Source organism: Sorex fumeus, unplaced genomic scaffold (assembly GCF_029834395.1).
Source record: "Sorex fumeus unplaced genomic scaffold, SorFum_2.1 ptg000125l, whole genome shotgun sequence".
Lineage (NCBI taxonomy): Eukaryota > Metazoa > Chordata > Mammalia > Eulipotyphla > Soricidae > Sorex > Sorex fumeus.
In genome coordinates, this window is record NW_026606182.1 from 5,071,630 (window position 1) to 5,091,236 (window position 19,607).

General features: G+C 54.8%; 2 protein-coding genes across 3 annotated transcripts in view; one reads left to right on the plus strand and one right to left on the minus strand.

Annotated features, from left to right (window-relative positions):
• Positions 1 to 8,794, plus strand: part of XRCC6 (X-ray repair cross complementing 6) — a 48,668-nt gene extending 39,874 nt beyond the window's left edge. For both annotated transcript variants that reach the window (XM_056137554.1, XM_056137553.1), the window contains exons 8-13: positions 332 to 500; positions 1,446 to 1,607; positions 3,236 to 3,365; positions 5,359 to 5,459; positions 5,583 to 5,696; positions 8,512 to 8,794. In XM_056137554.1, the coding sequence (XP_055993529.1) occupies positions 332 to 500; positions 1,446 to 1,607; positions 3,236 to 3,365; positions 5,359 to 5,459; positions 5,583 to 5,696; positions 8,512 to 8,705 (870 nt within the window). In that variant the 3' untranslated portion in view covers positions 8,706 to 8,794. The remainder of the gene's footprint in view (positions 1 to 331; positions 501 to 1,445; positions 1,608 to 3,235; positions 3,366 to 5,358; positions 5,460 to 5,582; positions 5,697 to 8,511) is intronic.
• A 2,195-nt stretch (positions 8,795 to 10,989) lies between these two features.
• SNU13 (small nuclear ribonucleoprotein 13) lies at positions 10,990 to 14,311 on the minus strand. The gene is made up of 3 exons (XM_056137568.1): positions 14,208 to 14,311; positions 12,183 to 12,303; positions 10,990 to 11,347 (listed from the first exon to the last, which is right to left on the minus strand). Exons 1-3 carry the CDS (start codon positions 14,208 to 14,210, stop codon positions 11,085 to 11,087), a joined length of 387 nt encoding a protein of 128 aa, XP_055993543.1. The 5' UTR covers positions 14,211 to 14,311; the 3' UTR covers positions 10,990 to 11,084.
• Between the last annotated feature and the right edge of the window lie 5,296 nt (positions 14,312 to 19,607).

Here is a 19,607-nt window from a genome sequence, read left to right on the forward strand (position 1 = left end):
TAGTGTTCATTGGCCCTTGACCACTCTCGGCTAAACTGGCCCAACGGTGCTTAGCCTAATGGTTTGGTACTTGGGATCACCAAGGCCCAGTGGTGCCAGGCTCAAACTCGGGGCCTTAGGCGTGCAGGGGATACGCTGTACTGCTTCTTGCCTTCTCTTTGGACCTGGAATTTGTCCTCCAGAGCTTTCCAGGCACACAGCGGGGCACAGATGTCGGGCTTTGAAGGCTCATAATAACCGAATGGACTGAATTTCCTTCCGTGGTGAGAGTTAGGAAAGCCCACTCCCTGCTCGAGCTCTTGTCCCCCTTTGTGCCCTGGCCCTGCTGCAGGTCTATGGGAACCGTCAGATTGTTCTCGAGAAGGAGGAGACGGAAGCACTGAAGCGCTTCGATGAACCGGGCTTGGTTCTCATCGGCTTCAAGCCCTCGTTCATGCTGAAGAAGCACCAGTACCTGAGGCCGTCCCTGTTCGTGTACCCTGAGGAGTACCTGGTCAAGGGTAGGCAAGAACACGGGCTGGCATGCCGTCAAGGGGGCATTTTGTCAGTTCCTGCAGGGCCCTGGGGACTGTGAGGTGCTGGGGCTTGAGCCCAGGCCAGCTATCAGCAAGGCCAGTGCCTTCCTCTGCATGACCTGCTGTAGCAGCCGTTGGACCATCTCTGAAACTGTTTCATGCCCAGATACATTTTGGAAGTGTGGGACTAAATGCAGTTGAAGAGCTCTTTTGAGACGCTTCAATATTTGTTTTGAAATATTGAAAACTCTTCTGTTCTTGGTTTTGGGGCCACACTCAGCGATGCTCAGGCTTTACTCCTGGTGGGACTCGGGGGTCCCTCTAGGGTTGGGGGATCGAACCCAGATTAGCTGTGTGTAAGGCCAGTGCCATACCCCAGGATCACAGTGTAACTCTCCAGGAGGGTGCTGTGGAATTAACACGTTTTGTGACCTAATTCCTATGGAATTCTTTCTCTGAGGCCTTGGATAGACAGTCTGGCACAGCAGAATCCAGGAAAGGGGCCAGGACTCAGTGCCTGGCTGGCACTGTCTAGGGGTTCCAGCCTCACCACCCCGTGGCCCCTGAGCACCCCCAGGCGGGGCCTCCAGAGTTCAAAAACAACAGAAAAATCAGCTCTTCCCCCTGTGCCAGCAGCAGGGGATGCCCGGGACATGGCCCTTGTGCTTGCAGGGGCCGACAAACCACCTAACATGACTGCCACTGGGGCTCATGTCCTCTGCTGGGCGTCAACTGCCCTTCACAGACTGAGCATTCCAGGCACTGCCTCTTGCCCCTCAACTCTGGGACACTCACCCCTTTCCCAGGGACAGAGTGTGTCTAAGAAAATGAAAGAGAAAATGGGGAGTTGGCCAGTAGGTAGAGGGGCCAGCGGCGGGGCACCCCAAGTGGCCGGGAGACTCCCTGAGTGGTGTCGGGCCTGCTCCGCAGGAAGCTCCACCTTGTTCCACGCGCTGCTCACCAAGTGTCTGGAGAAGGACGTCGTGGCCCTGTGTAGATACACGCCCCGCCAGAACATGCCCCCTTACTTTGTGGCCTTGATGCCCCAGGAGGAGGAACTGGATGACCAGAAAGTTCAGATCACGCCTCCAGGTATGTGGCAGAGAGCTTTCCGGGGGGGCCCCTGGGGCTTGCTTGGGCTTTGGGGTCCCTCGTGAGACCTGCTATGGGTAACTGTGTGTTTTGAGGATTTCGAGGTGAGCCAGCTGCAGAGAGGTAGGGCCATGTCTCACAGAGTCAGCGCTGCCCGTAGTTGCCAGGGTCGGGGGTGGCCAGGCTTAGGGCCCCTCTGGCGCCCTTCTTCACTGAGAATCGTTGTCCGGCTGCCTGGTCTGTGTCTGCCGATGCAGAGAGGCATTGTGGGAACATTGATTTCTGTCTGCTTTGTTTGTAGGGGACACACCCGCCACTGCTTGGGCCCAGTGGTGCCCAGCGTCAGAGCCTTGCAGGCCAGGCTGCGTTTCTCCTCCTGGCTTGTGACGTCAGCCCTGACTCTTTTACACTGTGTCTCAGCTGCCCCTCTCCTTCCTGCTCTTCTCTGCCCCTTTTCAACTCGCTGCCTCTGGGCACAGTTTCGGCTTTTCCATTTGTGACTTTCTCTGGATAGTTGAGAATTGGCCACACCTGGGCTCCTAGTGCTTGGAGGAAATGGTGGGTCTCTGTTGAAGAGCCTGACACCGAGCGGCCAGTAGGGGAGCCTCCGCCCGCCGCCTTCCTTTCCTCTCCTTTCCCTCCGCTCTTCCTCCCTTCCCGCCCTCCACCTGAATCCCTCTAACCCTGCTTCCGAGCGAGGTCCTGCGCCTCACCCTCCACTCTGAGGAGCGTGAGTCTCCTGGGTGTGAGACTTCGGCCTGCGTCTCCCTGCAGCCGTCCCCTCTGTAGCTGCTTAACTAACGGGTGCTCCGTGCCAGGGCACGTCCCCAGCCCCAGGGGAAAGCGATGTATGTACACACACATACATGTATACATGTAAACACAGATGTAACATGTACATATGTATAAGTAGTGGCGCCAAAGGGAGGCTTTGGGATGGGTGAGTGAGGGGCTGGCTCAGTGCCCTCGCATTGCCAGCAGGGCTAGTATGGAACCCTATAGCCCAAGAGCACTGACCTCTTCCCTTTTAGTTGTTAATGTGGAGGCAGATATTGGGGCAACTTGGGGTGTGCGGGAGGCAGGCATTGTGGGTATCACACCCACCTGGCAGCTGAGTTCTCTCTGGGAGCTGCTGGCGCGGACCCCTACTTCTCTTGGGGCATGTGGCAGGAGAGGGGGAATGGAGGGCAGAGGTGGCTGTCAGGGACTTCAGGGTCTTGCCCCGCTAACCCTGGATGCACGGGAAAGGCCTGTGGCAGTCCAGGTGGTGCGCCCCTCTTGCCTCGGGTCTCCTGTGCTGTCTCCAGGGGGTGATCATGTTTGTTTTGGGGTCACACCCAGTGATGCTCTGGGGTTACTCCTGCTTTTGCACTCAGGAATTACTCCTGGTGGTGTGTTAGGGGACCATGTGAAATGTCGGGGATTAAACCAGGGTCGTCCTCGTGCAAGGCAGATGCCCTCCCCACTGTGCTATCACTCTAGCCCCTCCAGGGGGTGTCCATGGAGAAGGGGGTTGGCAGGGACCCACGGCAGAGCCCAGGACAGAGGCAGGTGACTTAGGAGCAGAAACAGACAGCTCAGTAACTGAAACCTTTTGTTGAGAGCTGCCCCCATGCCTCTTTCCCCAGGCTTCCATCTCATCTTCCTGCCATACGCTGATGACAAACGGAAGGTGCCCTTCACTGGCAAAGTCTCAGCAACCCCAGAGCAGGTGGACAAGATGAAGGCAATTGTCCAGAAGCTTCGCTTCAAATACCGGTGAGCGAGCTGCTGAGTCTTGCTGGGAACTCACGTGCAGTGGAGATGGGGGATGCGGTTTGGTGCTTTGGAGTCAACTGAGGGTCACCTTTTGTTTCAGTTTTTGTTTGTGGGGAGCACACTCAGTGATGCTGGGGACCCCTCCCCCCCCCCGGGCTCGAGGATCACTGCTGGAAGTGCTCAGGGGACCTTACAGTTTGTGCTCAGCCCGTTGCTTTCCAGAAGCTCTCGAGCAGGGCAAGTCAATCAGAGTGAAGATCCTGGGGTGGCTCTTGCTGGGCAAGTTTTTAAAGCAGCAGCAGAAAGGGACTGGGGAGATGGCACAGAGTGCCAGACCCAGCACTGCGTACCTGCTGAGCCAACCTGGGTGGCACAGAATAGCAGCAGCAAGGTGTCGCCAGAGGTCCCCCCTTCTCTCCCTCCACCTTCCTGTCCTCGCCTGGTCCACCCTTCGTCTGTCTCTGCGCACAGCTTCCAGGGCTCGGCTGCCCCTGTTGACTTTTATTTTTTAAGTCTAGTTCAGTTTATTTTGGGGGGTTTGGGGGCCTTATCTGGCACTACTCAGGGACTGGTTCTGCCTCTGTGCTCAGGAGGAATATATGTGGTGCCGGGGCTCGAACCTGGTTGGCTGTAGCAGCTGTGTGCACGGCATGTGCCTGACTGCCTCTGCTGGCTCTCTAGCTGTCATTGTTTGCTTTCCAGTCAGCTGTTGGATCTCGAGCATTAGTTAAGTCAGGTCAAAAGGGGGCCAGCTGAGAGGGAGTATGGGGGAAATTGTCTGCCATAGAGGTAGGGGGAGGGTTGAGATGGGGGGATACTGGGGACATTGGGGGTGGAAAATGTGCTCTGGTAGAGAGATGGGGTGCTTGATCATTGATCATCAAACTCAAACATGAAAGCTTTGTAACTGTCTAATGGACATGGCCGACCCGAGTTCGATTCCTCCGCCCCTCTCGGAGAGCCCGGCAAGCTACCGAGAGTATTCGATATGCCAGACACAGTAACAACAAAGTCTCCAATGGAGACGTTACTGGGCCCGCTCGAGCAAATCGACGATCAACGGGAGGGCCTTTACCTTTAAAAAGAATTAAAATGAAAAAAAAGGGGGGTACCTGTATAGTGAATAGAATTAGAATTAAAATAGGATCGAGACTGACTTTAAAATTTTTTTAAATGTGGGGATCTGAAGAGAGAATAGCAAGTAAGGTGTTGCCTTGCACACAGCTGACCCAGGTTCAATCCCTGGCCTCCCATGTGGTCCCTTGAGAACCCTCAGGAGTGATTCCTGAGCATCAGTGGGAGTGGCCCAAAATCCAGGGAAAAAACAACAACAACAACAAAAAGTTTTTTTAGTGCTGAGAATCAAGCCCAGAGAGGGCCCCCACATTAGGCAGGTGCTGTGCCCTAAGCCCACCTAAGCCAGCCCTCGGGTCAGACGGACGGTTAGTGGTAGGGTTCAGAATGTGGCACACCTGAAACTTATTACTATTATACTGCACGGTGACTTTAATTAAGAAATCCGAGAGGGCCGTGGAGGTCATTTAAGGGCTCTGGATGTGTTTTGCATGCAGGTTGGGTTCGACCTCAGTGCTGCAAGATTCCCAGCTGTTGTGTTTGAAGTGTTTTTGTCGGCTGATTTTGTACTTGGACTTTATTCATAGCATTTCTTTCGTTATTATTTTTTTGGGGGGGTGGTGCTCACAACTGGAGATGCCAGTACTCCCTGCTCAGAGACACCATGCAATGTTAGGAATTGACCCTGCATGCAAAGCTACGCAAACCTTTTGCACTCTCGCCACAGCTGTCATTTATTATTTTGTTTTCAAAACATTTACAACTTGGAGGCCAGGGAGAGAGCTGAAAGGGCTGGTACACAGCTGGGTCGCTCCGGGTTCAATTCTGGTACCATACCAAGCACCGCCAGGTGTGGCCCCGAAAGCAAACACTGGTGCTTGTTTCCTGATATGTCTGTGTTGCCACTTGTTTTAAACAGAAGTGACAGCTTCGAGAACCCTGTGCTGCAGCAGCACTTCCGGAACCTGGAGGCCCTGGCGCTGGACCTGATGGAGCCCGAGCAGGCGGAGGACCTGACGCGTAAGGAGGCTGAGCCGGGGGCTGTCCTCCCCGCGGGCGCATGTCCTCGCTCCTTCCCCTTGTCCCCCTCAGTACTAGCTCGTGCCTCACCGTGCCCCTCTGGCTGTATTTTGGTTTTTCTAGTGCCCAAGGTGGAAGCGATGGATAAAAGACTGGGCTCCTTGGTGGATGAATTTAAGGAACTTGTCTACCCACCAGGCTACAATCCCGAGGGAAAGGTTTCCAAGCGAAAGCAAGGTGAGGAACTGGGGGCCTGGAAGGGTAGTTTTCACTTGGCAAAGCCCAAGGGTCGCAGCCATCAGCTCCTGCTGGGGGTCTAGGTGGGTGGCCTCGTGCCTGTGCACTCTATGGTACAGAAGTCTCGGGGTGGTTCTGAGGGCGAGTGTGCAGGTTTTGCGTGCTGGCGGCCCAGGTCTGATCCCAGCACCTCCAAGGAATGAGCATGGAGCCCAGAGTAGCCCCTGAGCATTGCTGGATGTAGCCTCAGTTTATCCCCCAGAAACCGAACTTGATTCACCACTTCATTTTCCTTGGGTTGGCTGTTGTTAGGGTTAGGTGCCCAACCAGCTGAGGGTACCGTGGACATGTGAGCCATCTACCTTTGGGGTGGGTATTTTGGATTGGTTTTGTTTTTTGAGTTCAAAGCACATTTCATTATTTTTTAATTTTTATTTATTTTTGCTTTTTGGGTCACACCCAGCAATGCACAGGGGTTACCCCTGGCTCTGAACTCCGGAATTACTTCTGGCGGTGCTCAGGGGACCATATGGGATGCTGGGATTCAAACCTGGGTTGGCCCCGTGCAAGGCAAACGTCCTACCCGCCGTGCTATCGCTCCAGCCCCACGTTTCATTATTTTTAAAAAATACTTAATTACAAAATTTTGGGGGGGTCACACCCCGTGATGCTCAGGAGTTACTCCTGGCCTTGCACTCAGGAATTACTCCTGGCTGTGCTCAGGGGATCATATGAGATGTTAGGGATTGAACCTGGGTTGGCCGTGTGCAAGGCAAATGCCCTACCTACTGTACTGTCTCTCCAGCCCCTAAATTTATTTTTTTATTGAATCACTGTGAGATAGACCCTTACAAAACTGTTCATGGTTAGATTTCAGTAATACAGTATTCCAACACCCAGATGGTGGTTTGCCTTTTAATTTTTTTTTACCTTTCGAAAAATGTTTTAAGATTATTTTTGGAGGGCCACACCTAACATTATTACTTGGTGGTTACTGACAGTGTTGTCCTTGGGGTCACCCCAGGCTCAGGGAACCATTTGGTGCTGGTAGGGATCAAATCTTGGAACTGTTCTGCCAGGTCTGTGGTCCAGCCCTTTGTTTTGACTTTATGCTCTTTTCACCAGGGGTATTCTCCCTACGAAGTTTCTTATCTATTTTATGTCGAGAAGGATCTATATTTCAGCACATATAAACCAGCTGTTTCCTAGTTGGCTGTGTTCCAAAGCCCTCTGTGCTGGACACAATCCGCTGTTTAGGCAACAGCACGTGCTGGATGATGAGGACAGTTTGTCCTGTCAGCCTTAGTGGCTGTTTGCTGCAGTGACCAGGGCCCACTGTGTCCTGAGTCCCCAACCTCACGCAGGTTCTCCGGTGAAACTCTGGGTCAGGGTGCAGACAAAAGCAGCTTAGCTGGCGCTGAGAAAGTGACAGGAGGGGACAGGCGTTTCTCCCATATTCACCCATTCTGGGCTTTGACAACTTTTGTTATTGTTTGGAGGTCACATATGATGGCGCTCCGAGGCTGCTGTCCGCATGGTCTCGTGCAGTGCTGGGTGTTGAATCCAGGCTCCTCCGTGCACAGCGTACGCTCCAGCTGGCTGAACCATTCTTTCCAGACCCCTGGATTTTATCTACTTAAAGAATTTCATTTTCTAAAAAAAATGGGAGGGGGAAATTCCACGGTTTTGGTTTGCAGTTCTCCAGTTATAACTGATAGACGTATTTTTAGGGAGAGGTGTGAGTCTGCACTGACCGTAGCTGGACTACTGTCCTTTTGGGTGGGTGGGGTGCAGGGGGACTATGCCCTCTCTGGGCTTCTCGGCCACCTGGGTGAAGAGTTAGCTGCAAGGATGAGTTGGTGCTCAGGCCCTGCAGACAGGAGTGACCCTGGCACTGGATTGCACCCGGGGGGAACCCTGAGCTGAGGGGACTGAAATGGGCTCAACTGCCTGGAAGTATGTCCCCTGCCCTGTGCTGCTCTCCGAGTCCGGACGGCCCCTTCTCTTTCCCGTGTGCAGTGACACTCACAGTTGGGGAGTGGGTTGTAAGTGCTCACCATCGGGTAACAGACCTGGTGTAGGCGAGGGCCCTGGGGGCTGTCTTTGGCCAATGGAGCCAAACTGGGGCTCGTGCCTCAAAGACTAACAAGGGGGCCAGGAATGTGGCTTGGGGTGGAGCACATCAGAGGCAGAGGCCCTGGGTTCCATCCCAGCTCCGTGAAAACAGAAGATGTAGGTGCTGTGAGGGGTTTGGGGTGACCAGTGAGACGTCCCTGTCTGTATCAGGGGTGGGTCCCAGTGCACCCACCTCTGCTGGCCTTCCAGCAGTCTCTCGTCCCTTCACTCAGGCCCCCCCCCCCCCCCCCCCGTGCTGCAGAGATGCCTTCGGCAGGAAGGGAAGCTGCCGTGCTTAAGGATCATTCATGCCCTTCTCGTCACTGTGCCGGGAGTCCATCCCAGTGTCACATCCAGAGCAGGTGGTCTGGGGCTGGAGAGCTGGACAGCAGGGAGAGCGCTTGCTTTCCGGGAGTAAGCCCTGAGCACTGCTGGGTGTGGCCTGAAAAAATGAAACCCCCAAACCAAAATGAAATGGAAAAAAAGCAGAGCCAGTGGTTTACAGAGCCGTCCCTGGCCCTGCGGGCTCTGCTGTGGCTCCCTCCAGGCTCGGACTTTTTTTGACTCTGCTCAGTGAAGCTGCATCCTGGGGTGCTCTAGGTAGGCCCAAGCCTTGGGGGAAAGGGTTCAGTGCAGCGCCCCGAGCACACACCTCCCCATGGGTGCATTTCCCATCACCCCCACTGACCTCTGTTCCCAGATGGGGAAGACCCCGGAAGTAAAAAGCCCAAGGTGGAGCTGTCTGACGAAGCGCTGAAGGCCCACGTGAGCGCAGGCACGCTGGGCAAGCTCACCGTGCCCGTGCTGAAGGAGGCCTGCAAGGTGTACCAGCTCAAGGTGGGCACGAAGAAGCAGGAGCTGCTGGACGCGCTCACCAGGCACTTTAAGACCTGACCGTCCACACTGCCACCGGGCTGCCCTCTGGTGCTCTCCTGCTTTGTTGCCTTGGAGACAGGGTAGCCCTCCCACTTGTGTGCCTTACTCTAGATCTGAATAAAGAACCTGATGGTGCGCTACGGACTGTTCTTTGTTGGCAAGAGAGGTGCCTGCTTGCATGTGCCACCAGCTTAACTCCAGTGGGAACGTCCCAGTGGGAACCAGATAACCTTGGGAGTGGGTTTGACAGTTAAGGACAGAACAGTTCCCTTCTCACCCGTTCCTCTGCCCTGGCTATAGCCCCTGAGAATGTGCTTGGCTCATTCTGGATGTTGTATCTGGGGGTCGTTATCCTGCTCTTCTGATGCTGTAGTTTGGGGGCCTCACACAGGTGCTGGGGGCTGAGCAACTCCCAGTCCAGTGTCTGGGGTTGCGCCCAGATGTATTTGGGGCCACGTGGTGTTGGGGTGTCTCCTTGGCCCTGACCCGAGCCTGCTTTGGAAGAACAGAATGGAGAAGCAGCCTGTGTGGGAGAGTCGGCACTTGTGGCTCTTCAGCACTAGAAGGAGCACTAGGGAGGCAGAGGTGGGGTCTACTCCCGGATTTCCCCCCTTGGATTCTTCTGAGCTTTTGCTGTTTGTTTCTGGTGCTCAGGAACATGGTCCTCAGCCTCCTGCATGCAAAGCTGTGGAATCATCTCTTCAGCCCCTTTCTTGTCTTTAAATTTACTTTGGGCCTTTTATTTCGGTTGACTTTTTTTTTCTTTTTGGGTCACACCCAGCAATGCTCAGGGGACCATATTGGATGCCGGGGATCAAACCCGGGTCGGCCGTGTGCAAGGCAAACGCCCTCCCCGCTGTGCTATCGCTCCGGCCCCTATTTCGGTTGACTCTTAAGCAGTCACAGGACCCTGGGACCCTGGTGGTTGCTTCTGGCCTGCTGCTGCCACGGCCCAGCAGTGCTAGTACTAGAGCCACAAGGCCAGGCTCAGAATCAGGCCCCTGCACACCAGGCAGTGCTCCCAGCACTTTGAATACAGAATTTCTCCCGCGGAAAACATCCCAGGTTCAAGAAGGAAACTCAGGGGTGGGGAGACCTGTCCCACACAACCTCAAGTATGTGCCAAGCGCTACTATAGCGTTGTCCTCCCATATATGCTGGAGCAGGCACCTGTAACTTCTCCTTTGTGAGACTTGTTACTGTTTTTGGCATATCAAATACATCATGGGGGAGCTTGCCAGGCTCTGCAAATGGGATATTCTCAGTAGCTTGCCAGACTGAGAGGCAGGAATTGAACCCGGGTCAGCCATGTGCAAGGCAAACGCCCTACCCACTGTGCTATGGCTCCAGCCAAGCGCTACTAGGAGCCCAAATTCTGCAACAGTGGTTCTTCACTGGGAAGCACCTGGGCATCTGGGGGAAGGAGTGCAGGAAGGATAGCAGACCAGCAGCCCCCCACCTCCTGGCTGCAACACCCAGGGCTGCGTGCACATGCCCCCCCCCTACCCCACCAGACTGACCGTCCAAGGGGCCAGGGAGCCTGTGCTGGGAGGTGGTGGGATTTCTACAGCCCCTCGTGTAGTTTGAGACGATAGAACTGCTCTGATGTATTTCTCCCAGCAGTGAATTGCTCTTCTGAATGTATCAAGACTCTCGGAAGGTGGCACCTAACACTGTTGTGGTGGACACCTGACCAACACTGGCACCCACGAGCTACAGGGGGAGGGCTCTCTATCCACCCGACAGGTAACTTTTCCTGGAGTCCATCACTCGCGCGCCTCTGCTGTGGCTTCCAGCCAGGTGTCTGCCTTGCACAGAACCCTCATTGGAGAACCCGTTGGTCCCTTCTCATCACTCCTGGTCCCCAGGTCAGCAGACCATGGTCTCCGCAGTGCCACCTTTGAGTCTCACAGCAGCCTGGTGTATCGCTGCCTGCCACCCTTGGGCTCAGTGGAGGGAAAAAATGCGCCCCGGTGCCCAAAGCAAATGGGGGGGTCCCTAGCAAAGGGGTGACAACTGCACAGAGCACATGCTTCCTCCCCAAAGGAAACGCAGCCCCCCATAGAACAGAGAACCCTTCTGACACACTGACCAGACTCCACCAGAGCCGGACACAGTGGGCTTTCCTGCACACAGCAGGAGCTAAAACCCTTTCCTGGCTCCTCCCGGCGTTGAAGGGTGCTACCACTCTGCTCCCAACTTGTGCCGTTAGTTCATTTCTCTGGAGATTCAATGGCAGAAGCACCACCAAAGGGAGAGATGGAGGGAAGAGTCTGAAAACACAAGCCCACGAACACCCAACTGTACCACAATAGTTTATGATAGAAAGTAGCCGGGGTCCTACACACGGACAGACAGGAAGACACAACACTGGGGGGGCGTGAGGCGGGGCGGGGGCTAGACCAGGAGCCGCTCGATGGACTGCTGGATGGACTGGATCTGCTGCTTCAGCTGGGAGCCCTCCTTGATGGTGACGGAGCAGGCGATGACGGGCCGGGACACCCCGCAGGCCCTGCCCAGCGCCTGCTTGGAGCGCACAAACACGTAGGGCACGTTCTTGTCTTCGCACAGCAGCGGGAGGTGCAGGATGATCTCCAGTGGCTCGGCGTCCGCAGCCATCACGATAAACTCCGAGATGCCTCTGTTGAGCGTTTTGGTGGCTGCAAGAGGACACAGGACCCAGAGGGAGGGGCTGGTGAGGCTCGGGCAGGGCGGGTGCCAGAGAACTGGGCAAGCCCTGGCATTCCTGTCCAATAAATACCCCCCTCCCCCCGCCCCTCCCCCCCCTACACTGAGGCAACAATCTCATCAAAACACATCAAAGGGGCTGGAGCAATAGCATAGCAGGTAGGGCGCTTGCCTTGCACACGGCCGAACCAGGTTTTGATTCCCAGCATCCCACATGGCCCCCTGAGCACCGCCAGGAGTTGTTTCTGAGCACAGAGCCGGGTGTGACCCCAAAACCAAAACAAGCCAACAATGATGACAAAAAAACACATCACAGATATTCTTTGGGGGTGTGTGTGCCAGAGGAACCCAGAGACCCACATGAAGACACATGCTCTACCCCTGATCTTTTTCCATCCCCGGGCCCTCAACTCATTCACACCAAAGACCAGGGCGTTCCTGCCAACTGCAACTTTGACAGAGGCTTCTCGTGCAACTCTGACAGAGGCTTCTCGAAACCCCACACAATACCCACGCACACTGGTCCAATGCATGGCCTGCGCAGGGCTTTAAGGCTGGAGCACTGGGTGAGAGCACAGGCCCCAGAGTCACCCGGCTTGAGTTCAGACCCTGGCGCCCATTCTCAAAGACAGGAGGCGTGGGGACGTTGACAGGCACGGGATGTTTTCATTCCACTGACCCTCAGCACCACACTGAAACGCTGCCCTTCAGTTCTCTCCTGGGCCCCAATCAAGACGATCCCGCCCCTTTCCGGACCCAAAGCCCCGGCCAGAGGCCGGTGCCCCACACACTCTGCGGCTGCCGTACCCTCATTGGCTCCTTTCCGTAGCTGCTTGTAGTTACATGACTGCTGAACAAGGTCCAGAAGCTTCTTAGTGAGGTGGGCATCTGCGAGAGGGTAGGCTTTTGGGTTCACGTCAGCGTCGGCCTATGGGGAAATCAAAGCATCAAACTCAGCCACGGGCATTCCAGACAAGCCTCCAAATAAGCCATTAAACAAACACTTTTGTTCCTGGGCCACACCTGGTGATGCTTGGGTCACTCCTAGCAGGGCTTGGGAAACATGGGGTGGGGGGATTGAACCTGGGTCAGCTGCATGCCAGGCTAGTGCCCTGTCCTCTCTCTCCAGCCCCCACTCTGCTTTGACTGGAGCACTTAGAACCTTAAGGTGTGGATGCACCGGGGTCGTTTCTTCCTCTGGGGCCGGGAATACAGCTGAGCAGTTGAACACTTGCCTAATGTGAGGCCCTCAGTTTTATCCCTGGCACCGCCAAAAACAAGTGTCAAAACGCCTTTTGTCACATCTGCTATTTCCTCCCTCGCTCTTAATCTTTACCTTTGGGTGGTTACAACTTATGTCCCTAAATTATAAAAATGCCGGGCTGGAGAGATAGTACAGTGGACAGGGCGTTTGCCTTGCACTCAGCCGACCTGGGCGGACATCTCAGATGGTCCCTGAGCACCGCCAGGAGGGATTCCCGAGTTCAGAACCAGGAGAAGCCCCGAGTATTGCTAGGTGTGCCCCCTCCTTCCCCCTTTGCTAAGCCTGACTTAGCAAACAAGGACTCAGCACCACCTCAATTCCAATCACTCCTCTTAAGAATATGTATTTTGAATGCCAGTGATTTCTAGCAGCCTTCCAGTAATAGCACATCTCTAGAAATAAGAACTCACAACTTTCAGTAACACACACTTAAAGACCCCCAGGAGGAGAGGCGCCATCAGAAAGAGGGCTTAAGATTCCTCTGCCGGGGGACTTTACCCACCAGTTTGGTCTTTGCTCCCGCCCCCAGTTCTATGAACACACACTGTGCAGTTTGCGCACAGGGCACCAGCCTTAGGACCGAGTGTTCACCACGCAAAGCAGTCCAGCTCATTTCATATACAGCCAAGTCCAGCGACTTCTGGGCCCATCCCCTTAAAAAACTTCCCACGGAACCAGGGGGGATGCGATCAAACTCCGAATTCTACCGGGTGTGAGCTCCAGAGGGAGGGAGGGAGGGCTGGGCGGGGAGAGACGCCCCCGCCCGGGTTTCAAAGTCCCACCAAGGGGCTAAATAAACCTCATTCTGGGGCTGGAGTGACAGCACAGCGGGTAGGGCGTTTGCCTTGCACGAGGCCGACCCGGGTTCGATTCCCAGCATCCCATAGGGTCCCCCAAGCACGGCCAGGAGTAATTCCTGAGTGCATGAACCAGGAGTAACCCCTGTGCATCGCTGGGTGTGGCCCAAAAAGCAATAAATAAATAAATAAATAAATAAACCTCATTCTGCAAGAAACCAGCCCCCCGCACCCGCCCGAGGCTCTAACTCCCAACCCCCTCCCCCCCCCCCCCCGGCACGCGTGGCTCGCGGACGGAACCAGAGCAGAGCCCGGGATTCCCGGGATCTCCCGCTCCCGAGCCGTCAGCACCCAGGCTTCACACCAGCCCCCTAAAAAAAAATAAAATAAAAAAGACCAAACAAACTGGGCAAAGAAACGGAAAAAAGATAAGGGGCGGGAGCTCAGGGAGGGGCGGGCGTCCCTCGTGTAACGCCCCGCGCTCTCCCACGTGGGCCGGTTCTTGCTGGTCCTTGCTGCCGGGCCGCTCACCTGACTCGGGCTTTCCGCGGACGGCCGGCAAAGCCCCCCACGGGCAGCAGCACCCGAGAGCCCGGACTGCAGCCCGGGGCCTGCCGAGACCCCGCGGCAGCGGCCCAGGACAAGACCCCGCGGCGGCGGCGAGGCTGCGCTCGCCCGGGTCCCGACCCGCGCAGGGTCTCGGCCTCCCCGGAGGGCGCGCGAGCCCACAGCCGCGAGCCCCGCTCCCGGGGGCCGGACACGCGCACTCACCATGGCTGGGTCCCGCGGTCGCGCCACACCTCCCGGAGCTCGGCCGCCCGCCGCCGACTCGCCGCGCTCGACTCGGACGGAAGAGGCGCCGCGATGGAGCAGAAATGGCCGCGCGCGCGGGCGGAAGCGGAAGCAGCGTCACGGAACCGGAAGGTCCCGCCCCTCTGAGGGCGGAACTCTCTGAAAAGGCCTCACTTCCGGGAAACGGGCCGGAAGTATTGTTCCTGGGTTTTGGGTTTTGTTTTTTTCAGTCTGCAAAATTACTGGCAGGAGTAATGAGTCAAGCCAATATTAACTTGTAGCACGACTAAGAAATGACGTCATTACTCCTGGTTCTGTGCTCAGGAATCACTCCTGGAGGTGCTGGAAGACCTTAGGTGGTAAAGGGGATCAAACCCAGCCCAGTGCAAGGCAAGAGTCTTAACCACTGTGCTATCTCCACCTCCAACCTTGACATTCTTTAGTGTCATTTCCCAAGGCAGGTAGCCACTTATTATTTTCATTTCTGAAAAATCGAAATAGGATGTTCTTGAACAATGAGTCTGTATGCTTTACCTAATTAATTTTGTTTCCCAATTGTATAATAACCAGCTGACCCTAAAAGGTCTTGCTATTTCGCTGTTAATAAATGTTGACATACCCTCACGATACATTCATCTTTTTTTTTCTTTTTTTTGGGGGGGTCACACCCCGCAATGCTCAGGGGTTACTCCTGACTCTGCACTCAGGAATTACCTCTGGCAATGCTCAGGGGACCATATGGGATGCTGGGAATCGAACCTGGGTCAGCGACGTGAAAGGCAAACACCCTACCCACTGTGCTATTGCTCCAGCCCCTACAATTCATCTTTTACTACACTTTGTAGTTAAACCTTTATTTTCTTTGTTGGTGCTGGGCATTGGACTCTGGGCTTCATATACACCAGGCAAATGATCCACACCCCCAGCCTCTATACTTCTGTACTTAAAACCCTAAAATCCTTACCAAGACTTCCTAGACCCTCCTCCACCCACCCACCCTCCACCCACCCTCCCCACCTTACATGGTCTTACATCCAGTCACTTTTTTTTCCCCCCTAAGTACTCTCCTTTCTCTCAAACCCATTCAATCCCTTCTGTTGATGGTCATATGTTCCAGTCTCCTCCTTCACTAACTCCTGTTCATCACCTCTTCAGTGATGAAGATGCCCTCGGACCAGGCAATCACTCCACTTGGATGGACTCAGGAGCACCCACACCCACGCCATAGTTGCTGCCTGTAGCACTCATTGACCTGGTCTTGATTCATTATCTCTCTTACCACGCCCGGAACAGAGCTTGTCATTGCTGGGAAACCTGGTACACCTAGTTTATGGCATCATTCCTTGTCTAAAGAAGTGCTTGTTTCACTTAGGTATCTTTGGTGGCAAGTTTGAGAGAAGACTGTGGAGCCCAGAGGGTGGCCTAAGGGGAGCAGGGCAGTGCTAAAACTGAGCATCGCACTCTGCTGCTAATGTGGCACAGCTCTGATTTCTCTGTTCATCATGAGAGAACTCGCACCATGGGGGAATGGTGGGTTCTCATAAGACGGTGTTGGGAAGGACTAACTCTAGGATTTGAGCTTAGGAGATTTGGAGGGAAGTTCACACAAGCGAACTTTGCTTGGATTAGCTGCTATCAGGAAGTATGAATAAGTCTATGACCGGGCATCTCCATAAACATTATCGGCCAGGTTGCAGGAATGAGGTGGTTCTGTCACTGTAATGGCAATGACTCACTTTGGTCAGGATAAGGGGGCATCTGATCATTTTCTAGGTCTTGTCCGAGAACAGACATTGTTCAGAAGTGGTTTCCTTTTTGTTTGAGTGCCTTAGTCCGAGGTGGCTGTTAGGTAATTTCTGTTCTATAGGAGAGCCCCCAGCCCAGGCACAGAGTTAGAAAGGCAGTGGCTACCGAACAGCGAGGCCACCTGAGAGTTGACCAGGTCCTCCCTGTCCTTGGATTCTGATTTTTTTTAACCCTTTCTCATCTGCCTCCTGTTCCTTGCTTGAATTTCTGTTCTTCATAGGGCCAACCCTGGTAGAGGTAGTTCAGCCGCTAAACTTGGCATGTATCTCTGTCCTTGACTCATCTCAGTCTGTGAGAAATCAGATTTAAGTTGTTGTGCCATCAGCCCCATCTATGCCCATATATGATGACCTTCTCCTGGTACCCCCTGGTTATAAGGGGACCGCATATAACCCCACTATAAAGGATTAAAGCTCAGCCTGTTCTAATTAGTTCTGTATCTGTGTCCCTACATAGCTCATGCTTTTGTGTTGTTCGGGGGGCCATTACCCAGCTGGGCTGAGGACTCACTCTTGGCTTTGTACTCAGGGGTCACACCCGGTGGGGCTCAAAGGACCAGAAACAGAGCTGGGGATCAAGCCACCTTCTCTTCTCTACTATCTCTCTGGCCCTGTCCAATGCTTTGAAGATGACCTTGGGTGTAAGACAGTTTTTAGGGTTGTATTTATCCTTCCACCAAAACTGAGCCTGAGACGGGAAAAGTAAATTTCCCAGGAGAAAATCAGAATTCTGTGAACAAAGAGAAAGGCATGCTGGGTAGTGGAACGAGGAAACCCAAGTTGAATGCAGTGTTCACTGCAGGCTGATATCAGAGGCTGAGGATGTGCTTGGCTGGGCACAAGCTTGCATGGGTTTGATGGGTGGTTCCACATGCCGCGTCCCTCCACTGTTCCTGGGTGTGGCTGCTATCACCAACACTGCCAAATGTCTGAAATCAGATGGACACACGAATAACTGTACCAAAGTATCTAACAGAAGGAAGAGATCAAACAACACAGGTTGCATCATCCCCACAGGCCTGGGAGCGACTGTTTCTCCTCTCTGCAGAGGACAGGCTGTGTCAGACAAACCCTGCTTCCGTTCCCTCCCTTGGACAGCTCCCCGCCACCGGGCCAACTGCCCCAGTGGGTACTCTGAACCAGAGGCCTGGTAGCAGGCTCCTTTGTGAGGTGTCCAGTGATGGGGGGGTCACTGAGGGTTATCCTGCTCCCCACTGGCTGGTTCAGCCATACAGGTCCAGCCCTCCAACCCCTTAGTACCATCTGCTGACCTCAGGTTTGCCATGTTGCTGTCACTGCTGGGTGTCTGTGTGCTGGTGGGGCCCTTCCAGGGGCCCGAGTGGGAGCCCGTGCGGGGCCTGCTCACCGACCAGGACCACAGCTGCCGGCACCCGCAGTGCTGCGGGAACCTGCTGGTCTTCTGCCTCTTTATAATCTGGCAGGTTCAGCACTGTTGGCGCTGGTTCACCAGAAGCCGCTCCAGCAGGAAGGAAGCCAGCAAGGTGAGTGGCTCGGCCACTTGTATTTTTTTTTTTTTGTCTTTTTGGGTCATACCTGGGAATGCTCAGGGGTCACTCCTGGCTCTGTGCTCAGAAATCACTCCTGGCAGTGCTTGGGGGGGCCCTATGGGATGCCAGGGATCGAACTTGGGTCAACTGTGTGCAAGGCAAACACCCTCTCCGCTGGACTGTCATTGCTCCAGTCCCACAACCACTTGCTTTAAAGCCTCGGCGACCGGAAATGAATGGCAGGAGCACAGGGGCCAGGAGAGGACTTGGCTAGGACAGGAAGCACCCTGGACTCCTGTCTCCCACCCTCTGCATTCAGTCCACCCGCAAGTCCCCTGGCAAGCCTGGCAAACCTTATCCAGCCCCTCCCTTACTCCAGGGGAGACCTCTGCACCCTAGGAGCTGCCCTCTGCTTGGGTCCTGCCTGACCACAGCCTGTGCTCCCAGAGTTGGCAGGACAGCCTGCATTCCTCCCTTTCACCTCCCCTCCCTCTTTTTCTCTCTCTCCCTCCCCTCCTATCTCTTCACTCACTATTTATTCGGGGGTGGGGTTTTAGGGCTGCACTCAGTGGAGCTCAGGAGTAACTCCTGGTAGTGTTCAGGGGGTCAAACTGGAGTTGGCGCATGCAAGAAGATGCCCGGCCCTGCCTGTGTGCCATCCCTCTGGCCTAATGCGGGTGTCTCCTGTCACAGACTAGTTCTGCATGTGTGGAACCCTCTGGTGAGATTTTCATTTTTTCACTCACAAACCTAACATGTTTGTGAGTCAGAGAGATGTGTGTGTATGGAGCCGGAATGATAGTACAGTGGGCAGGGCGTTTGCTTCACATCTGGTCAACCTGGGTTTGATCCCCAGCACCCCATATGGTCCCCTGTGCCCATCAAGAGTGATCCCTGAGCACAGAACCGTAGCAAGCCCTGAGCACCGCCAGTGTAGCCCCCAAAACAGAAAAGAATAAAGGTGTGTATGCGTTGCCAAGGATTGAACCCAGGGCCTTACACGTGAAGGGCGCGTGTCTTACTTCTGGGCTAGATCCCCAGCCCCAAGACAAACTTAACAGATCACAGCGAGCTGGAGGGACAGCTCAACAAGGTGGGGTGCATGCTTCACATGGAGGGGGACCTGGGGTTCAATTCCTAGTACCACCCAGTCCCATGAGCACCACTGGGAATGAGCTCTGAGCCACTGAGTATGGCCCCCAAGCAAAATCAAGCCAAAAGGAACAAAATATTCTGCAAATCAAAATCCCACAATGGTGGGGCTGGAGCAATAGCATAGCGGGTAGGGCGTTTGCCTTGCATGCGGCCAACCCCGGGTACAATTTCCAGCATCCCATATGGTCCCCTGAGCACCGCCAGGAGTAATTTCTGAGTGCAGAGCCAGAGGTAACCCCTGAGCATTGCCGGGTGTGACCCAAAAAGCAAAACAAAGCAAACAAAAAAAAAAAAGAAAAGAAAAAGAAAAAAAAGAAAATCTCACAATAGTTCTTACGGATGCGCTCCCCCTTAGACCCAAAAGGAAGTCCAGGCCCCTGACCAGACTCCTAGGCACAGACTGACCATCTCCAACCTCATCTCTCATCATCCTCCTCGTCACTCAGTTCCGCCCACATGACGGCCTCCCTGTTCTCCCCCCTTCCGGGGGGCGGGGGTGATTGTGACCACGGCTCCCTCCCCATGCCTTTGCTGCTTGCAGGTGCCCCCATGCCTTTATTTGTGGTGGGTCCACCCACTAGTTTAGATCTCAGCACATCTGGGGTGTGGGGGCAGCCAGCTGTGGGGCTCACACCAGCAGCCACAGTGCCCCAGAGACTGCACACTCTGGTGTGACGCTTGGGGCCTGTGTGTTTTCAAAAGTCCGGAGGCGCTCTATCTCTCCCGCCGCCCGCGTTCGGTAGTCTCATGCCGCTTCCCCCACCCCAGGGAGGCCGACGGTGAGGTAGGCGGGAAGGAACGAGGGCCAGGCTGGTCGGTATCGATTGTAGTTTATTTCAATCTTCACTCCCCTTCTTCTTCTCTCTCTCAAGCCTGAGCCCCTCTCACTTCTGACTCTGCCCTGTGGAACC